Below are 17709 nucleotides of genomic sequence, written 5' to 3'. Positions count from 1 at the left end.
ATGACTCTGAATGGCCGAGTGGACATAGCAAAGGCAGGTTACAGGTACTGTGGTCAGAATATCTCAGTGCAAATCTGTATTGACCTGAGGTACAAACTTGTAGGAAAGGAATCCTAGAAAGCTTTGTTTGTTCAGATGGGTCCTAGTTACCACAAGAGCGGTATCACTATACTAAGGTGTTGTGGGTACCTAAGCTAATGACTCAGGGATGTGTGGGTCTGTGGGTTTTGGTGCCCATTAGTGCTACTAGAGCAAGCTGGGTCATTTTAAAGGAAAGCATTTACTCTAGGAGATGATCAAAAGGGAAGAACTTAAACATTTTTGTTGGTGTTCTAAATGGTAGGCAGACTAGGAAGGAAATTTTCATTTATTATTATAGCATTTTGGCTTATTGCCACACAGCGTGTAGATTCATGTGGAGGACAGTTCTCTTGAGGTCTGTACACCATAAAAAGAGCACAGTTGAATAGCTGGGTTTAAACTGAGTTCAAGAAAAGAGATAAAGTTATATAAACCTAGCACGCATTGCTACAGGAATTAAAAAAATGAACATAGATTGGCTCCAAATTGTTAGCAAGTCCTTGGAAAGTATATGAAGGACTCACTGAAGTAAATTTGAACTATGCATTGACATCTTAACGATTGCCTCACTAAAACCTTAGGTCTAGTATAATGTGAACTTTGTTAAGCGTGGATATTTAATGGTCATTAAAATAGTTTTGGTTTGGAGTTTGTTACTGCCAGAAGTGAATAGACCATTTATCAAATTCAATCTGACTAATATATCTTATGAATTATTTGCATTGGCTATGGGACAGATATCTTTAAAAAGAAGCAACATCAGATGAGTCTTTCATCATACTTATAACTGTTTAGGAAGAAAAAAAGTGTTAGATGTGCATATTGCTTTTAGCCTTCTCCCCATGTTAATGGTAGATTTTAGAGCTTTCCTTGGTTCTGTATTGTTTTTATTATCCCAATCATGCACTGAATCCACGATCTGCTTATAATTCTCATCATGCTCGGTACTAAACAGGGAGCGATGCATCGTGTCACAAAGTTTGGGGCCCTGTTTAGTAAGCCATTACCATTACCTCACCTTACCTGGCAGAGCTGCCTGTTTTGTCCACATGACCTTTTCTTTTCAAGAGTCATGCCCACAGAAAGGTCTTCAATCCACTAATGGCTTCTCATTTGGTCTAGAAACCAGACAAAAGCTTTGCAGCTGTGAGATGCAGTCCATTTTAAAATTAACCTATTGTAAATCCTTAATGATTGAGAAATTCTGCAATTTGCTATGATTTGTGGTTTGTGCTGCAACTAGAATAGCAAATAGCAGAGATGATGCAGGTCAGAATGGTGTGCATTTGGAGAAAGTGAAGGAAAAGAAACTTGTTAGACACTGTGCTCTGTTCAAGCCAATATGTTATGCCCTTCTGCCCTTCATCCGTCACGCATCACTTTGTCTCTCACTCACAGACTCTCCCAAGTGGAATGTACTCCCTGGAAATAATTATTTAAATTACAGTTTATACACAAGAAGTGAAATTGTCCACAAGTGGAATCTATCTTTGCCTCCTTTAATATTTTTTCAGTGTAGAGCCTAGATTCTTAAGGATAAGGAGGGCACGTGTTTTTGACTCATAAAGACCTAGACTTTGGATTTTGCTACCAAAACAAATTAACTCTGTATCCTTATGCGTATTACTTCAGTTTCTACCTCTGTAAGTCTTATTAGATACTTATACAGATTAACGGGCGCCCTGGGTGGCTCAGTTGGTTAAGCGTCTGACTTGATTGAGGCTCAGGTCATAATCTCATGGTTTGTGGGTTTGCGCCCTGCATCCGGCTCTGTACCGGCAGTGTGAAGTCTGCTTGGTCTTCTCTCTCCCTTGCTCTTTGCCCCTCCCCTGCTCATGTTCATTCTCTCTCTGTCTCTCTGTCCAAAACAAATAAATAAACTTAAAGGAAAAAGATACTTATACAGATTAAGTTAGATAATGTATTTGGAAACCTAGTAGGAATACAATGCATTTCTCTGTCACTTACTAGCTATGAGACCCTAATCAAATTACTCAATTCCTCTGTGCCTCTGCTTCTCTATCTAGAAAAATGGAGATAACTTCCTAGGGTTGTTATGAGGATTAAATAAATTAATCCATGTAAAGCACTTAGAACAGTACTCAACACCTACTAAGTATTCAATAGTTATTAACCATTGTAGTTGACAGATATCAACAAAAATTGTATTTACAAGTAATGATAAATATTGGAAAGGTGTAGGGAGCTATAAGACAATTCATACAAGCTAGAAAGATAATTAGTGCTTTGTAATGGGAAGCCATTGGCAAAGGATGACATGATTGGATTTACTTTTTTTTTTTATCGTATTTAAATTTTTTTTTTTATTTTAGAGAGAGAGAGAGAGAGAGAGAGAGAGAGAGAGAGAGAACGCAAGTGGGGGAGAGGGGCAGAGGGAGAGAGAGCGTGTGAGAGAGAGACAGAGACACGGGGCTCGGTCCCATGACCCCGGGATCATGACCTGAGCCAAAATCAAGAGTCAGATGCTCAACCACTTGAGCCACCCAGGCACCCCAGGTTTGCTTTTTTAAGAAACTGATATCGTTGTTTCTTTTTGTTTCAATTCACCTTTTAAAATTTAACATACAGTAAATTCACTCCTTTGGTGTATAGTTCTGTGAGTTCAGACAGATCCATACAGGTGTATAACCATAACTGGAATAAAAATACAGTAGTTCCCCCTTATCTGTGGTTTTGCTTTTTGTGGTTTCAAGTTATCTGCACAGTCAGCAGTGGTCAGGAAGCAGATGATCCTCCTTCGGACATACGGTATCATCCGAAGGTCAGTATTGGCCTAAGGTTAAGTCACAATGCCTACATCATTCACCTGACTTCATCTCATGTAAGCATTTTGTCATCTTTTGAGAGAGACTCACTCACATAACTTCTTTACAGTATATTGCTATAATTATTTTATTATTAGTTACTGTTGTTAATCTCTTACTCTACCTAATTTTAAAATTAAACTTTATCATAGATATGTATGTATAGGAAAAAACATAGAATATGTAGGTTCAGTACTATCTACATTTTCGGATATCTGTCTTGGAACACACCATTCACAAATAAGGGAGGGGGGACTACTGACAGCACAGTTTCATCACCTTTTCCCCAAATCCCATGGGATACCCCTGTGTAATCATCCACTCCTCCCACATTCAAACTCAGCAACCACTTATCTGTTTTCTGTTCCTATAATTTTGCCTTTTCCAGGATGTCATGTCTTAGCATACTGCATTTGAAATCCATCTTATGTTATTGCTTTTATCAATGGTTCTTATTGCTGAGTAGTATTCCTTCGTATGGATATACCAAAATTTGTTTAGCTCTTCAGCGGTTGAAGGGCATTTGAATTGTCTCCAGTTTGGGATGACTATGAGTAAAACTACTATAAACATCTGTATTGAGGTTTTTCTGTGAATGTTTGCTTTTATTTCTCTTGAGTAAATACCTAGGAGTGAGGTTGCTGGTTCTTACAGTAGGTGTATGTTCAACTTTGTAAAGAAACTGCCAAAGTTTCTTCCTTCCAAAGTGGTTATACCATTTTGCATTCCCACCAGCAAAATGGTATAAGATTTCAGTGGCTTTACATTTCTGTCAGCACCTGATATTGTTCATATTTGTAAATTTTTTTTTAGACCTTCTAATAGGTTTATAGTGGTATCTCACTGTGATTTCGATTTATGTTTTCCTAATGACTAATGACGTTTTGAGCATATTTTCATGTGCTTATTTGTCATTCCTATACCTTCTTTGGTGAAGTGTCTGTGCAGATTATTTGCCCATTTTTAAATTGTGGCTTGCTACTGAGTTTTAAGAGTTCTTTATGTATTCTGAATGCAAATAATTTGTCAGATATGTGATTTGCAAATATTTTATCCTAATCTGTGTGTTACTTTTCATTCTCTTAGCAGTATCTTTAATAGAGCGTAAGTTTCGGGGCAAATGGGTGGCTCAGTCTGTTAAGCATCCGACTTTAGCTCAGGTCATGATCTCATGGTTCGTGAGTTTGAGCCCCACATCAGGCTCTATGCCAACGGCTCAGAGCCTGGAGCCTGCTTTGGATTCTGTGTCTGTCTCTCTGTCCCTCCTCTGCTTGCTCTCTCTCTCTCTCTCTCTCTCTCTCTATTAAATAAAAAAATAAACATTAAAAAATAAAAAAAAAATAGAGCTTAAGTTTTAAAACTTAATCAACTTTTTGTTTTATGGATCATGTTTTTGGTGTTGTTTCTAAGTAATTTTGCTTAACCCTATGTCACAAAGGTTTTCTTCTGCGTTTTCTTTAAGAAGTTTTATAGTCTTAGGTTTCCTGTGTAGGTGTGTTTTCCATTTTGAGTTGATTTGTGTGTAAAGTGAAATATTTAGGTTGGGGTGATTACTTGCTCATTTGGATATGCACACGGGTATGCAGTTGCTCCAGTGCCATTTGTTAAAAAGACTGTCCTTTCTTCCTTGTGTTGCCTTTGCAATTTTGTCAAATGTCAGTTGACCTTGTAATTATGGTTCTACTTTCAGACTCTATTCCACTCATCTGTGTGTCTCTCTGCTCACCAGTACCACATTGTCTTGATTACTATAGCTTGACACTAAGTCTCGAAATCAGTATCATCCCTCCAACATTATTCTTTTTGTTTGGGCTGTTCTAGCTCCTTTGACTTTCCGTGTAAATTTTAGAGCAGGTTGTTGATATCTGTTTAAAAAAAAAAATCCTGTTGGCATCTTCCTTGTGATTACATTGTCTATAGATCATTTTGGGAAGAACTGACATCTTAACAGTATTGAATCTTCCAATTTATGAGCATGGTGTATCTTTCCATTTGTTTCGGTCCTCCTTAATTTTTTTCTGTTGTTAGTGTTTTATAATTGTCAGCATACAGATCTTACATATGTTTTTTATTTACACTTAAGTACTTCATGTTTTTGAAAATTATTGTAAATGAGCCTTTAAATTTTACATTTCTTATTTTTAATCTTTTTTCTTTTTTCTTTTATTTTTTTAATTTACAGCCAAGTTATCATATAGTGCAACAGTGATTTCAGGAATAGATTCCTTAATGCCCCTTACCCATTTAGCCCATCCCCCCTCCCACAACCCCTCCAGTAACCCTCCGTTTGTTCTCCATATTTAAGAGTCTCTTATGGTTTGCCCCCCTCCCTGTTTTTATATTATTTTTGCTTCCCTTCCCTTATGTTCATTTGTTTTGTGTCTTAAAGTCCTCATATGAGTGAAGTCATGTATTTGTCTTTCTCTAATTTAGCTTAGCATAATACCTTCTAGTTCCATCCATGTAGTAGCAAATGGCAAGATTTCATTCTTTTTGATTGCCGAGTAATACTCCATTGTGTGTGTGTGTGTGTGTGTGTGTGTGTGTGTGTGTGTGTGTGTGTACACACACCACATCTTCTTTATCCATTCATCCATTGGTGGACATTTGGGCTCCTTCCATATTTTGGCTATTGTTGATAGTGCTGCTATAAACATTGGGGTGCATGTGCCCCTTCAAAATAAATTTATCCCTTGGATAAATACCTAGTAGTGCAATTGCTGGGTCATAGGGTAGTTCTATTTTTTATAAATTTTACATTTCTGACTGTTCACTGCTAATATAGAGAAATACAGTTGGTTTTAGTGTATTAAACTTGTATTCTGCAATTTTGTTAAAGTTGCTTATTAGTTCTAGGAGCATCTTTGTAAATTCCTTCTATGTAAGTAATCATGTCTTCTATGAATAGAGACGGTCTTATTTTTCCCTTTCCAACTTATATGTCTTTTATTTGTATTTTAAGCAAGGGAATGACTTGATTGGATTTGCACTTTTCAAAGACCAATCGGGCTGCACTGTAAAGAATTGATAGGATGGGGAAAATGTGGATGAAGACACTATCATAGGAATCTGAGAGACAGTGAGAGAGGGGACAAATGGACATGTGCAGAATATATTTTGGAGGTAGAATTGGTAGGCAGACCCTGGTAATGAATTGAATATGAGAGAAAAGGGCACCAAGGTTTCTGACATGAGGAGCTAGGTGAATGGAGCTCCCACATATAGAGATAGAGAAGCAGTTTTGGGGGACGATAAAAAGTTGAGTTTTGAACATGTCAGGTTTGATAATTCTAACGGAATTTCACATAAAGGTATCAAGTAGGCAACTGGACCCTCTATATATATAGGGAATCACATAGAAGAGGAAGAGCTTGGGAAGGAGTCAGGCTACATGGAACCCTCTGTAAAGGCTTGTAGAGAACACTTTTTATTTTCAGTTCCTTCAGCATGCGAAGATCTTAAGATTTTTTTCACCTCAGACCTTTGGGCTTACTGGTAATCACTGCCTGAAATGTGTGACTCCCCTCTCCCTCCACCCACTCTCATTTGTTTCCCTCTCTCTCTTTCTCCTGCTCTCCCTCTCCCTCCTCATATCTATAAATTGGCTTCTCATCATATTCTAAGTCTCAAAATAAATATTATCTCCTCAAACTACCCCACAAAAATCAGATATCTTTCTCCCTGTATTAGTTTCTATTACATATCTGTTTTCTGCATAGCTCTTATCATAATTTGTAATTTTCTACTTGATTGTTTACTAGACCATACATGCCAAAGGGCAGGGACTGTGTCCGTATCGCTAGTCTACAACCCTGTTCCTGACACACCCCTGCTCAATATTTGTCAGATGGTGGGAAGGATGGATCTACAGCACGTTGCCGTGGTTGAGTTAGCTCCAGTTTCTTTGTGTTTGCATATGACTGACTTCTTACACTTATATATGCAGAGGTTTCTACACCCAATTTCAGCCAAATTCTGAGCAGGAAAATAACCTTATTTGTTTAATTCTACATTTATTGGCCACACAGTGCCCGGCTTTGTAATAGCCGATGGGGTGTGAAATGGCATTGTGGTATTGGACAGGGAGACCGTATTTGAGACTTGGCTGTTCCATTTTCTAGATGTGTGACTTTGGGTGGGATGTCTACTCTAAGCTTTAGGCTTCACACCTGTCAAAGGGCAGTAATATAATTCATACCTCATAAGATTGTGGTGCAAATTAAATGAGATTATATGTGTGGGCCACAAGTTTATAATGCTTGATATATACTAAGTGCTCAGTGAATAAGTTGTTAAGATTCATTTATATAAAAATGAGGTCATACCATTCTAGAAATGGTTGATACTGCTTGACCAGTGGGGGGAGGGCACAAAGAAATCTTCTTTCACTTTCTATACTTGTTCTTTACTGCCAGAAGCAGAAGTGCTGCTTTTAATGCCATGATGGCAAAGACTGGTAGTGGTATCACCTCCATGTTAGGCATCCAAAAATAGTACAAATGTTTATTCAGATGACAAACTTAGGATATTTAAGCCCTAACACCTTTAGTTTTGTTTGGGGAGAAAGAAGGAAAAGGTGGAAAGGAGGAACGAGGCAGAGAAAGACTAGAGATCGTACTAGGTTACTTTACCTAACCAGCCATCAACAGTACATATTGGTTGATAATCTGAGGCTCGTGATTCTCTTGAATTTGGTAAACATTCTCTTTGAGTATCTACCCTGGACTGGGTACTGTGCTGACAGTGGGGAAATTAGTGGGGAATACATATATTTTTAAAAGTTTTTTTAAATGTGTTTAATTTTATTTTTGAGAGAGGGAGAGAGAGAGAGCATGAGCAGGGAAGGGCCGGGGCGGGGGGGGACAGAAGATCTGAAGTGGGCTCTGCGCTGAGAACAACAAGCCCCATGTGGGGCTCCAACTCACGAACCGCAGGATCATGACCTGAGCTGAAGTTGGATGCTCAACTGACTGAGCCACCCAGGTGTCCCAGGGAATACATATTTGAGTGATCTAGATCAAAACCAGTGAAATTAACGTGATAGAAATTCTCCTTCTCTACCATGAATCTATATTCTACACCTCAAACAAAGTTGTTCACAACTCTGGTTCGTTTCCACTAAGTGCTAGATACAAGCTTACATGTAAGATTAGGGATTAGAATCTGGGAATGAATGAAATGAATGAAAAGGAATTAGGGCAGAGACTGTCAGACTTTCTTCATTCATTTTGCCTCATACACAGCATCTCTAAGCCAAAAGAAGTACCTAACACCTCCACTGGTTGAGGGGATAGAGCCAAGCAATTTAAGAAGTATTTAGATTTTAACAATTTAGCACATGTTAAGGACTGTATAACTTCTCCATCCTTGGAGTCAGATTATACACCACCAACTTCGTTTACTGTTCCACATTGATTTTTGTGGTACTTGGTTGTTATCACAATAACTGCCAAAAACTCAGCTTTGCAAAGGTATAATGTCATCTCAAGGAATCTCCTACTGAAACTGTGAACTCCCTGCAACTAGTAGTTTGTATGCTGTCCAACACATGCCACTGTTTCCCTAAAGATTTAAAATACCCCACAATGCCTCTGTGAGTTTGTGGCAGCACACCAGGAATACCTCATTGCTTAGTTTGGGAACTGTGGTCTTAGGGCCTTATTCCAAGACTTTGCTTTCTATAAATGTCTATCTTATTTTTCTGTACCTCTGCTTTAAAAACCAACTTGATGTGTATTACATTTTATGAAATAGTTTTTTAAGGAATTTTTCATTATTAAAAATTATGAGAGTTAAGCACATATAATACAGAAAGTTTGGAAAATACTGCATGACACAGGTTAAAAGTCATTCCTCATTCTACACTCCACCATGACCATGCCAACATGGTCATAATGTTTTTTTATCTGTATATTACATTTTGAGTAAGAACTATACTAACTCTGATATTATTAGAAGGTACTAATCTGTAGTTTAGTGGCAATTCCATACCCTAGAGTTGTGACTTGTCAGTAATGACCTTTATGATAAATAAGACAGAATTTCTAGCTGCCTTTTTTTTATTGGCCACTTTCATTAATGAACACCTGATTGGTGGCTTGAAGACCCACCATTCATGAGGGAGAGACTTCTGCTCTGTTTCCAACCTAGAAAATGCAAAGTGTGTTATTTATACAGAGTGGTGGTGGTAAGTGTAACATTTTTTTTAAGAGGGTAACTTGTCCAGTTTTTTAGTTTCTCCAGTAGTGGATGCACTTTCTAAAAGTAATATATCAAGACCCTACTATAATATAGTATTTCTAAAAGATTATCTAATAATTCAGATTTAAGCTATTTGTATTGTTCTGACACCACAAGGAAAACTTCATTTCTTTTTTTCTTTTAAATTTTTTTAATGTTTGTTTATTTTTGAAAGAGAGAGAGAGAGAGAGAGAGACAAAACAGAATGGGGGAGGGACAGAGAGAGGGAGACACAGAATCTGAAGCAGGCTCCTGGCTCTGAGCTGTCAACACAGAGCCCGACACAGGGCTTGAACCCACCTACCACCAGGTCATGACCTGAGCTGAAGTTGGACGCTTAACCAACTGAGCCACCCAGGTGCCCCAGAAAACTTCATTTCGAATTTGTTATTTTATTTTCTACACCTTTATAAGTACTAGAAATTAGAGTTACTTACATGAATATAAGAGTTTTCTTTTATCTACTTAAGATATGTTTTTAAGATTTACCTTCGGTCATACTATAGAAATAGAACTTGAATTATCAAAGAGCAGAATTATAACTTTAAAAAGAAAAAAATGGTCAACTTAATTTAGCTCCAGAGAACAGTTCACAAAAGATGGGAGTGGAAACTTAGGCATGAAACATATATTCATCTTCGGAGTCTCATTGTCTCTCTCTCTGTCTCTCTCTGTCTCTCTCAATAATAATTTTAAATTCTGACCTGAACAGGTGGGAGCATTACTTTCTTAGCATAGCCTGGACTGTTGAGGAGTGATTTTGTTCTTCTAAATTCCTGGTAGAGGACCTCATGGCTGATTCTAGTGCTGAGGCAGAGAAAAATACGAGATGAGCCTGGAGTACTATCTTGCATTGCCTGAAAGTAAAGTCTAAAAATAAATAAGTAAGTAAAAGTGGAAGCAAATTAAAAGGACACAGGAGCCAACCTGAGAGAGTTCCCAGTGCCAAAACTGGAACACTTTGACCAACCAAATAATTGGCAGTAGTAGTTTATTATAACCCAAAGACTAAAATAAATATCCATGAGTTCATAGTAATATACATAAACAAATAAATAAAGGAAGGGAGAGGGACAAGTTCCTTACAAAAAAAGTCCAGATAATAAATGTAGAAGGCATGGAGAAAAAAGAAAATTCCATGAGAACACCACAGGAATAATTGCTGTAGGCAAGATTCACAGATGAATGCTAAAATTAATGAGCAAAACTTGAAGGAGAAACAGGATATTTGTACAGTCTTAAAATACCTCAAGAAACTTATTAATATCTGTGGTGGTTTTAATAAACGTCCACAACTTCTCTGACACTCTTCCTTCCATGAAGTGGAGCTTACTTCCCTTAGCATTGAGTGGGGCTGTTTGTTCACAGTGACTCATAACTAAGCAATAGTGCATGGAGAGGAGAAAACCAGTAGCTCTGCAGTAGTGAACCATGGCAGACACCATCTTAACAAGGTAGTCAGGGTTCACATCGCCAGGAAGAAGTTGTGTCAGTATCACATACCCCCACGTATTACACAACGAGAAACACACTTCACCTTTTGGCGTTTGTCCCCAACTCCATAACCTTAGTCTAATCATGAGAAAACGTCAGAAAGTTCCAAATTGAGGAATGTTCTACAAAGTATCTGACTAGTACTTTTCAAAAGTATCAAGGACAGTCTGAGAAACTGTCACAGATCAGAGGAAATAAGGAGACATGATAACTCCATGCAGTGTGGTTTCCTGGATGGGATTCTGGAGCAGAGGAAGACATTAGTGGTAAAACCGAAGCCTGAAGAGTCTGCAGTGGAGTTAATGGTGTTGTACCAATGTGAATTTCTTTGACTTGATAGATGAACCATGAGATATAAAATATGAACATTAGGGAAAGCTGGGTGACAGGAATACTGGAACTCTCTATACCATCTACACAGCTTTTCTGTAAATCTAAAATTATTCCAAAATTAAACGTTAAAAATAGAACAACTCACTGATGGCTTCTCTAAGGTATTTGTTAAAGTGTCTCCAGAGGTGTCTGGGTGGCTCAGTCAGTTGATCGTCTGACTCTTGATTTCGACTCAGATCATTATCTCACAGTTCATGAGATTGAGCCCCGTGTCGGGGCTCTTTGCTGACAGCGTGGAGCCTCCTTGGGATTCTGTTGTATTCATTCTCTCTCTCTCTCTCTCTCTCTCTCTCTCTCTCTCTCTCTGCCCCTCCCCTGCTAATGCACTCTGTCTCTCTCCGTCTGTCTCTCTCTTTCTCTCTAATTAAACTTAAAAAAAAAAAGTCTCCAGAGCAAATTAGTTCAGAGAAATCCCCCTCCCTCAAGCCTTTGTGCAGTCTCTTTATAAAAGAAATATGCGCTCTTGCTAGCAAAACAGCTCTCCTGAAACAGGGAAAGTAAATTCTAGAGGTTTCATCCCACCACTAGAAATAGAAATGCAACTTTGCCTGCTCGGTGTAGGTCAGTTCAGCCAACACTGATGGTTTGCCTTTTGTGACTTGGTAGTGTAGGTTGCCCAGCACCTAGTTACAAAACGTATTCTGTAAAAAGAGTGCAGAGTGGAGCACCTGTGATTGTACCTGACTCTGTTGTGGGCTCTTTGTTCAGGGCTTACTGTTGAGCTGCTAATTTAAAATCTCCAGAGATCCAAGATCCAGTTTCATTGGACTGTCTTCCAATCCCATTATATTGGTAGATTCAAATAGTATGAAAAGTGTGGTTCTCAATAAGATGGATACATGAACAAAATGTTTTACAATATAAAATACATAGTATATTGCTCTTTAAAAAAACAGTAAAATCTCATTAATCCAATGTAATTATGGGTACAGATATGAAGTCTTGATTTATAAATATTTTGTTCTTATTAGCTCAAACTAGGGTAACACAGTTGATTATAGAAGGCCTGACAAGGTCTTGTTTTAGTAAATAATAATACGTAATTGGCTGAGGATGATTATTGTCATAGTAACAAATTAGAATTTGGATACTAAAATTAAACTTCTTCCCTGTATGGCAATCATTCTCTTGATCTGACCATTAGTGACAACTGTCTTTAGTTTGTGCACATAGGAGAAGTATTATTTTTGTCAGTTAAATATATTTTACTACCTAACCCGATTGAGTACCTTGCAGTGTGTCTATCTTGGGAATACAACTGATGTGATCAATAAAGATAATGGATTATTCTTGAACATGGACATACATTTAGGTTAGTATAGTGGCAGGTGCCTGCATTTCTCAGAAAGCTGTTTCCCAGTTGTTGTTAATGCATGCCCAAATAGATACACAGATACTTAGTAATACTGCTTAATTGCTGTAGTCAGATTGAGCAACACATAATTTATAGCAGTTCTGAAACCAGGAACACCAGAATGATATGCTCTGTGATACAGACTTAGGACAATTGCTGGTCAGTGAAGTACAGGCGATACAAGCCTGTCTTTTGTGATACATGTGATATAATTTTCTTGACACCTGTTTTCCAAGTGTACCTTTCCATGTCATCCTGGTTTCTTTAGTGAATTTACTTAGAAAGTATGTTTTACTTTTTATTTTTTGAAGGCAGTATTTTAGTTCCTAATTTTGTATTTCTCGTAAGAATTATACTGGTTGGCCACTATATGCCAGGTCCTTTCATTTATTATTCTTCCAGTGTCACAGTAAATTAGGGACTCCTTGTCCATTTTAGAAATTACAAAATGGAGATTCTGAAAGGTTTGGCGACTGTACCTCTGTTAGACCCTACATTGTGATAAATGTGGTTACCTCGCTGAATGAGTTGCCTAGTACTTGGCTATAGGTAACGTATCAAAAGTTAAAGGTGGTGGATCCTTAGGAAGAAAGGGAGGGGAATTGAGACTAGAATAATGAATATTTGAGAATAATTTTAGCAAAAGTTTGCTATAAGTAGAACATCACTTTTTTGGGCAGGTCTGTTCCAGAGTCACTGAATGTATCTGTCCTATTGAATTGGTTGAAAATGCAAATAATCCAATCAAGTATGATACTCATTAAGGGAAAGGAATACAATCTGATAGTTTTTATGAAGGCATGTACTGCCTAATCTCTGAGTTGAAAGCATCTTTTAAAAATTTGCTTCCCTTCATATTCCTAGGTGGTATTGAATATGTGTGTAGAAAAAAAATGAGAGCATTTCAAATAATGCTAATGAAGTTTAAATGATTGCAATCTACCATATTGTGAGGAAAAGTTGTTAGCTGTGAAAGATGAAGACTGAATTAAAATATTACCATGACTGGCATTTGATTTGAAAACTGCAAAGATAAGCTTAGGTTCCTATTTATGAAAGCCATCTTCACAGCCTGATGAAATATCTTTTAAAAGGTTTTATAGTTACCATGGATACTTGTTAGCTTTGATAGAGTAAGTTGTAATTCATATTCAATCATCTGAGGTGAAGTAGCCAAAGAACCCACCAACCAAAATCTAAAGTGACTTCCTCTGTATACTCATACTAGTTTAGAGATGGAAAGGGTAAATAAATAACCTGAGATTAGCGTTTGGGTTAGTTATCACTGCTTGAAAAGCAAAATATTTAGGATGCGCATTACCTGAATCTGATCCTAATGTTTACCTTTTATGGGTAACTTTTACTTTTAACTAGTAAAGGGAACTTCTTAGGTTTTGACAGGGGAATTTAGATGGTGAGACCCTTCTGAAAGCTGATGAACCCAAGCAGCATACGCAATTTCTGAAAGCCATAGGGACACAGAAATATTGAAGGCATTGGTCCCTATGGTAACATATTTGCATTTGGCCCAGAAGTGGCTGGTTTCTGCTTAGCCTCTTTTAATTGCTATATATTGACAGCCGTTTTCACAACTATTTATAAAATGTTGGATTAATGAGCATGTGTACAAGGGAGTGCACACCACATCCTTAGGCTTGATTAGACACTTGAGATGACAAAAAGCTCTGCGTGAAGAGTTACCGAGGTGTTTTTGGCATTCCTTAATGTGTCTGTCACATAGTGGAAGCAAAAAGCCTTTTAAATGATTTAAATATTTTCCTCAATTCTCTTTTAAAACAGGTGACAAAAGAGCTAAAACAGTATGACAACAAAATTATAGAATGCAAATTCGAGAATAACAGCTGGGTCTTCATGAGACAGAGAACAGACAAAAGTTTTCCTAATGCCTACAACACTGCCATGGGTGAGTATGACAATCTACCAGTGTTTTGTTTCGTTAGAAAAGAGAGAGGGAGAGAGAGCGTTAAGGTTTTGGAGTCAAAATGTGCTGTCTTTATTGATCTGTTTGATGGGGCGAATCCATAGGGTCATTCGGAGCCTACCCGTGTGGCTGGGAAAGGGGTTGTGACTTTACTGGCTCCAGTTGGCTTGTAGGTTGTCCCGAGGCCTGTGGGCTCGCGCCCCTGCGCCCAGAAGAGAAGTGTAAAGGGCAGGATAATGGGCTGTATACAAGTTGAATTTGTTGAACAACAACAACAACAAAAGCCACGATAATTTCAGATCTATTCAAAACTATAAAAACCATTGTTTGCCAGATGGTAAAAGACAAAATTAGCAGGGGAAAATGTAATTTCCAGCTCCTAAAATAGCTTTACAAACAATGGAGAACAAAGTAAATGAAAACCATTAAAAAACAAAACAAAACAAAACAAAAACCTCCTGAAACCTGCTCTGCTGTCCTTCATAGTGTTCTTTGGGTACAACTTGAATGCTTTGAGAATTCAGAATAGTAAGTTTCTTTCACGGAGAACATCACAAAGTAATGAAGTTTACAAGCTAAACTAGTAGCAGTAGTTGCTCTGGATCGCGTTTTTAGTGAATCTGAAAAACATACATAAAAACCAAGATTGAAGGTTAATAGCATTGTGTGCTGTTGGACTGCCCAGTCAGTGATGTTGCTGATTATATGATAAGCTTATGAGAAAATACAGAAATTGCCAGTTTCAGTTTTGCAGTTTATGAAAAGTTACTATTGTACATTTAAAGGTTTTGTTGGAACTAGCATCTGTATTCAGACAAGATGAGTTAATTTTGAAAATAGGAAAAATTAAGCCAGTGTCTTTTTTTCCAGAGCTAAATATGTAAATAGGATTTAAAGGACTGGTAGTAAATTTTGACCACATAAGAAGAGATGCCTCGTTTATTCGTAATGTTGTTGTAATACCTTACTTCCTCAAACAAGTTGTTAAAACAACAGAGTATGTATGATCTGCCAGCTACAGCGGAGCCTCCCTGTTCAGTGGAAATGGTGGCCGGTGCCATCGTGACAGGGAGGAGTTCTTTCTCAGAGGAGAGACTACACGTTTTCCGTAGAAGTTTGGTTGAATATAGACTAGAGTGTGATGCGCTGTGCTCCGTTCAAAACCTGAAGACAGTTTTGGAGCGATGGACAGCCACAGTGAAGGCAGGCTTATCATCCAGATACTTAACGTTTTGTTTTAAAATGAACAGTTCAAGAAAGAGTGGGCACCAGAAAAGCACCCATTTTAGGGGGCGGGGGAGGGAGGAGAATAGTTTAATGTGTGAAGCGAGTCACCCAGATCCGTAAAATGCAAGTGTTTAGCATATTGGGATACAAACCTTTCCCCTTTGGCATCCCCCTGTGGTGAGTCAGCTGCCTTAATTAACCCTCGCGTGAGACACGTGTCTCCCTTTGTCCACAGCTGTGTGCAACAGCATCTCCAACCCTGTCACCAAGGAGATGCTGTTTGAGTTCATCGACAGATGTGCGGCGGCTTCTCAAGGACAGAAGCGGAAGCATCATCTGGACCCTGACACAGAGCTCATGCCTCCACCGCCCCCCAAAAGACCTCGCCCTTTGACCTAAGACCTGCCTCTGACTTGAGGATTGAGAGGAAAAAAGAGTGAGAAAGAATGCTGTTGCCCCATTTTTGCAGCCAGAGAAATTCAAAAGCGAATGTGGCCTGATGCCGATACGCATTTGAATTTTTTGTAAAAAAAAAAAAAAAAAAGAAAGAAAGAAAGAAAGAAAGAAAGAAAGAAAGAAAGAAAGAAAGGTATTGTAGCCGGCCTGTAAATATTTGATGCATTTGTTTCCTCAGTGCTACGATACATCATGGACTTCACACAGTTTATTTATATCTGATAAACTCAGCCTTACCTTGTGGAATCTGAAGATTGAAATATCCAAAGGTTTAATTGAGATTGAAATCAATGCAAAAGAGGCCTTGTTTGTATATGGATAACTTTGACCTTTAATTTATAAAGTTAGTAATCTGGAACTGTGAGCGTATAAAAAAACACTGTATTTTTTAGAAGTTGTATTTCAACTATGGTAAATTCTCCTTTTGAAAAATCTAGGCAATGGCATTAAACATTCTTGCTGTCATTTATCATGGGTTTCCTACATTTCTGAGATTCTTGTGTTCAAAAACAAATGACAAGGTTGTTAAGTATTATATATTATACTATGTTAAACAACTCAGTCTGGCTTATCTCATTTTAAGAAGTTTTTTTAGAAATGTAAAAGTAAAAAAGTAAAGCCCCGTTTTTGTGAATTGCATCCTGTCTAAAGCAAGTATATTGAGTATTTTCATCTGTTTCTATTCTTTGAACTAAAATATCAGATATCCAATGTGTCCATTCTGGCAGTGGTTTTCAGTTACTTCATAGAACTTAGATATATACCACCAGGTTCCTTTTATGTGTTGTTCTCCTGGGAGACCCTTTTTCTTCCTTCCTTCCTTCCTTCCTTCCTTCCTTCCTTCCTTCCTTCCTTCTTTCCTTCCTTCCTCCCTTTTTTTTTTTTTTTTTTTTTTAATGTCAGGGCTACTTCTGCTTTACCTCAGTGGTATCAGCACATTGTAAATTACATTAAAACACACAACTCACTGTGATGATGGGAATGATATCAAATACAGACGATGTTGTGTTAGTTCCCTCGAACAAAGCGGCAAAGGAAATGCCAGCTGACTCCTTTGATTAGAAGGTGATGTCAATGGAATAGAATGCTGTCACTAGAAAATGCTCTCCCACTGCTAGATAAATGCAGAGGCAAAGAGTAGACATCTGTAGAAACTAAACATCAAGGAAGCCAAGACATTTATTTTCAAAGCCAGAATTCTATCTGTGTTCTGTTCTCGGGATGCTCTTTCTGTTGTACACCTGAATTTTAAAACATTTACTGGTTGATAATGGATTTAAAGAGCAGCTAATTGGTCATCTGCCATTGTTGAGAAGCCGTATTCTGATTGGTTTGTGAAGGAACTCTCAGAATTTGCCTATTAGAGGCGAATATATTTATTTTTAGAGGTACAGGTTTTAAGTATATGTGTATTTAAAACAAATTTTCATGATCTGAATTTTATATATGATATGCATATATATGTAAGTATACGCAGCAGTGTATATTCTTCTAATACAATCAGACATGAAAAATTCAAATGAGTTACCCAGCTGACTGAATATCTGACAGGATTTCTATATGATATAGCACAGATTAACCAAAAATGTATTTATATTCACCTGAGTTTTAATGTTTTTAAACAAAGTTTTCTCCTGTAGTGCTTTTCTATATGAAATACTAGGAGTCATGCTTGGGCTTTTTCCTTTATTCTTTCC

At 37.6% G+C, this 17709-nt stretch overlaps 1 protein-coding gene across 1 annotated transcript in view; it reads left to right on the top strand.

Moving 5' to 3' along the window:
- Window positions 1-16144, top strand: part of RNGTT (RNA guanylyltransferase and 5'-phosphatase) — a 305912-nt gene extending 289768 nt beyond the window's left edge. The window contains exons 15-16 of the mRNA XM_049652908.1: window positions 14188-14311; window positions 15792-16144. Of these exons, the coding sequence (XP_049508865.1) occupies window positions 14188-14311; window positions 15792-15955 (288 nt within the window). The 3' untranslated portion in view covers window positions 15956-16144. The remainder of the gene's footprint in view (window positions 1-14187; window positions 14312-15791) is intronic.
- Window positions 16145-17709: the final 1565 nt, after the last annotated feature.

Source organism: Panthera uncia (genome assembly GCF_023721935.1).
Source record: "Panthera uncia isolate 11264 chromosome B2 unlocalized genomic scaffold, Puncia_PCG_1.0 HiC_scaffold_24, whole genome shotgun sequence".
NCBI lineage: Eukaryota > Metazoa > Chordata > Mammalia > Carnivora > Felidae > Panthera > Panthera uncia.
Note: the sequence above shows the minus strand (reverse complement) of the source record. Positions and strands in the feature narration are given on the sequence as shown.